The following is a 4,143-nucleotide window of genomic DNA, read 5'->3' as shown; positions in this document are numbered from 1 at the left end:
TCAGTTAAAAAGGCCACAGGGTGGCGACCTTCCATCATGGAAAATGTGTGTCTACCACCCTTACAAGCCTGAAGTAACGCCTTCTCACTATCAAGCTAATGGCAGACCATCAGAATCATAATTTACTCATCATTGGCCCAGCCACAAGCCTGATGTAAGAAGCTTCTGGGCTAAAGAATGGAGATGGTAGTTCAAAAATTTTCATAAACTTTGAAATAAAATCTGTTATAGTTCTAAAATCTGTAATTAAAAAAAATAATAATACAAAAAAAAAAAAAAATCTTTATATAACATTAAAAAAAAAATAATAATAATATTTTTTACAGAAATGTCTATGAAATTTGGTTTGGAAATCAATTTAATTCCAGGCACCAGAAAATCTGGAACAAGAGAAAAATGGAGATGAATTGCCATAGATTAATTTGACACTGAAGCAATGCTTGAAGTGGAAAAATAAAAGTGCAGAATTTCCAGAGCACTCATAATGTGCTTGCCATCAAAAGTTTCCAGGTAATGTGGAAAAGTCCATGACATAGAAAAATCTATATTTCACTTCTGTTTTATTATTTGATTTGATTCAGTCGTTAATAAATTTCAAAACTGGTTTAACAAAATCAGCAGACTCTTGTTTCGTTTAATATATAACATTTACTATATTCTTTGACGTAAAAGAAAGAAAAGGAACTACTTTCCAATGTACTTCCATTGGACTCAAAAAATTGCATAAAAACAAAAACAATGAATAGGCCTACATTCAAAACCATTGTGACACACACATGTTGGGTTTACATGTATTATGGGGACAAACTCTATCCCACCCCTAAACCTACCCATCACAGAAAACTTTCTGCATTTTTACATGTTTTTTTTTTTTTTTTTTTTTTTTTTTTTTTTTATGATTTGTAAGCTGTTTTCCTTATGGAGACCAACAAAATGTCCATTTAGGGTATATGTTGTGACACACATGTTTACTTAGCTATCTAAATTGGAACATTGCATAGACTTACACTAACCCACACACTGCATTTTTAAATGTATGTACCATATCTTAGTCATTACTAATTTGAAAACATAAATTTAGAACTAGTAATGAGGGCTTGGGACATTGCTATAGAAGCATATACATGCTATAGGTCTTTGTCACAACTGTTTGCATCCCCAACTTGACGATATGGCAGTAAATATGAGAATGACCATATGCAAAGCAGTGCAAGGTTCAAAAGTATGTGATCTGAGGGTTACACTATTGTGGTATTCAAAATATTTTCCCAACAATGACAGGTCTGTGTTTATCAAACACATTAGGGTTGGAAACACATACACACATAGACAGTTGTTGAACAGCGCTTTATATGAATTATAACAGATTTGTTTTATTTTACATTTAAAAAAAAAAAAAAAACATTGACTGAATGTACCTCAATGCAAGAAAAGTTCACCCCAAAATGAAACTGTTTTTGTTGTTCCAAAAGAATTTGAAATACAGAGATTGTATAGTGGCTAGGGGGTTTAGAAACATCTACTCCATTTTATGATTTAACTAAAAATACCACTTAATCATGGTGAAATCATTGTAATATGCGACCTCTTTTGGATTTTTGTCTCATTATGTTCTCAATAAATATTTCAAAAGATTATTCTTAAAAAAGGGTCACAATCATTCTAGAAAGCATAAGGTTTTTTTGAACTTGATAAAATGTTCACTCAGATATTCCCACTTGTTTCTTGAAAAACATTCTCATAACTTGCTGGCGTACTGTTGTTAGATTTAGTCCGTAAATAAGTGGATTTAAAATGGGTGGTACGAGTAAGAATTCAAGAGCCATAAAATTCCGTACACTTTGAGGCACATTCTTTGAGCCATAACGACTGTACAGCACATCAAACAGCAATGCAAATGTGACATTGATCAATGAAAGCAGATGTGGCACACATGTTTGCATGAATTTGTGCCTGACCTCTATTGAATTCATGCACTTTCTAATCAAGTGAATGTATGAGCAAAAAATCAATACTGAATGTCCAAAGTATGTAAGAATAACAATGTACCCAAATACATTATTTACTGTTGTAGAAAAACAAGAAAGTTTTGCAACTGCCCAAATCTCACAATATAACTTTTCAATAGTAGAGCCACATAAGGTGAGTCTAGATATTAAAATAATTAAAACAGACATACAAGAAAATGGGGCCAGCCAGCAGAAAAGGATGCATTTAAGAACCAGTTGATTGGTCATTATTGAATGATACTCCAGTGGTCTACATATCGCCAAATACCTATCATATGCCATCACAGTTAATGTTGAAAAGTCACACAAAGCAGATGAATAAATGACAAATATTTGAATCAGACAGCCAGCATAAGAAATTACATGATCATGGGATAGTAAATCATACATGAATTTAGGGTAGAATCCAGAAGTGCCAAAAAGTCCATTAATACACAAATTACATATAAACACGTACATTGGCTCGTGAAGCTTCTTATGTAGTGTTATGGTGAAAATTACAGTTACATTACAAAACACCATTAGGGGATAAAACAGTGCAGTGAAAGAAAAAAACACAAATCTGTTTTCCATTGTTTCATTCAGACCAGAGAGTGCAAATACTAAGACACTGGACTTGTTCTCCAGTGGGGGCTGCATCTGGAATGATAGTTATTATGTAGATTTTGTTGTTATTATAAGTTATTGGAAAGCTAATTAGACATAGAAAGTTAATTTTAATTGTCTTTAGCTAGGAAGTCTGTAGATGAAAAAAGCCAATATCAAATTATCTAACAGAAGCATATATTGCTGTTTCAGTGACAAGACCTTACCATCTCCTCTGTTGTCATGTTTCCCATTGTGTTCCATAAAGGTTTGATTTGGTTTGCTATATATGGCCACTGGTCTCATGCTAATTGACTTGACCACAAACTCTGAAAGCAGAGTTAATAAGCTCTCTAAAGGCTTATTGTCTCTTAATTTAAAATCTATGCCAGCAAAGAGATTTGCAGGCATTACATGTCTTTTAAAGCTGCCAACCATTCCTGCCAATACATCAGTTACAAACACTACAAACAATATGAAACTTGTAATATATCATACAATTATTTACAAAATGATTTTATTTTTTTTATTATGTTATTAGCTGGCACTTTCTTCACAAACTGACTTACAATAGAGTTAACAAATCTTTATTAAAAAATTCAGGCCATAAACCAGAGAATATTTAAGATTTGCTATGATAGGCCTTAATAGCGATGTTCTTAACAACTGCAGATTAAAAAAACAACTCAAACACATTACATATGTTTAACAACTTTTTTCCCCCAGAACTATGTAAACCCTTTGAATTTATCTAGTTTTCTGCACATATTCATACAATTTAATCTGTTGTTTAATATTTCTATTGTCAAAAAGAAAATCTGCTTAAACAAATAAAACATCACACGTATATAACCCCCGTTCCCTGAGAAGGGAACAAGACTATATTGCTATTGGGACACGTCCTGTGGAACTCAATGTCTGAGGCATTGGTGAAATCACACAATATTGTTGCCTGACAGGAGTCTTATGAATTCACATGGACCTCCCGCGCACTAAGATGTGCAGACATGCTCAAAGCATGGCGATTCGACCAGGGTTACATACTCAACTCATGGAACTCAACTCTGTGCCAGTTGCTGACACTATGGGGGTGTTAATACTCTCTACACCATATTGACCAATGCCTGCCTGTAAGCTGTAATGCCACCAAGCACAATTTTGTCAGGCTAAGCACTAATGAACTCGATGGGCCTTGACCCAGAGTAACATATTAGCAACAGCACCCCATTAAGACACATCCTGTGACATCAAAGCTTTGCTCTCTAGAAAGCTCAGTGTTATGGGTACTAGGAAAAGCCCCAAAGCTTGCTCAACCATTTCTAAGGGTGCGTTCACGCTTGTCATGTTTGGTTCGATTAAAATGAACCTTGGTGCGGTTGCTCTGTTAGTGAAACGAACTCTGGTGCGGTTCAAATGATATATGAACACAACACAGACCAAAGACATGTAAACGTCCATGTTTTCTGGAACTGTGCCAGTCTGCCAGATTATTTTTATTTTATTATTTGATTTTATTTTATTTTATTTTATTTCCAGAAGTCCAGAAATT

At 34.0% G+C, this 4,143-nt stretch overlaps 1 protein-coding gene across 1 annotated transcript; it reads right to left on the bottom strand.

The window, feature by feature from the left end:
• Positions 1-587: 587 nt before the first annotated feature.
• LOC125249102 (olfactory receptor 1D2-like) lies at positions 588-2,840 on the bottom strand. Its single transcript, XM_048161304.1, has 2 exons — positions 2,822-2,840; positions 588-2,648 (listed from the first exon to the last, which is right to left on the bottom strand). Exons 1-2 carry the CDS (start codon positions 2,837-2,839, stop codon positions 1,701-1,703), a joined length of 966 nt encoding a protein of 321 aa, XP_048017261.1. The 5' UTR covers position 2,840; the 3' UTR covers positions 588-1,700.
• Between the last annotated feature and the right edge of the window lie 1,303 nt (positions 2,841-4,143).

This window comes from Megalobrama amblycephala, linkage group LG16 (assembly GCF_018812025.1).
Source record: "Megalobrama amblycephala isolate DHTTF-2021 linkage group LG16, ASM1881202v1, whole genome shotgun sequence".
In the NCBI taxonomy this organism is placed as follows: Eukaryota; Metazoa; Chordata; class Actinopteri; order Cypriniformes; family Xenocyprididae; genus Megalobrama; species Megalobrama amblycephala.
The sequence above is the reverse complement of the archived record's forward strand: the minus strand, read 5'-3'. Positions and strand labels throughout refer to the sequence as shown.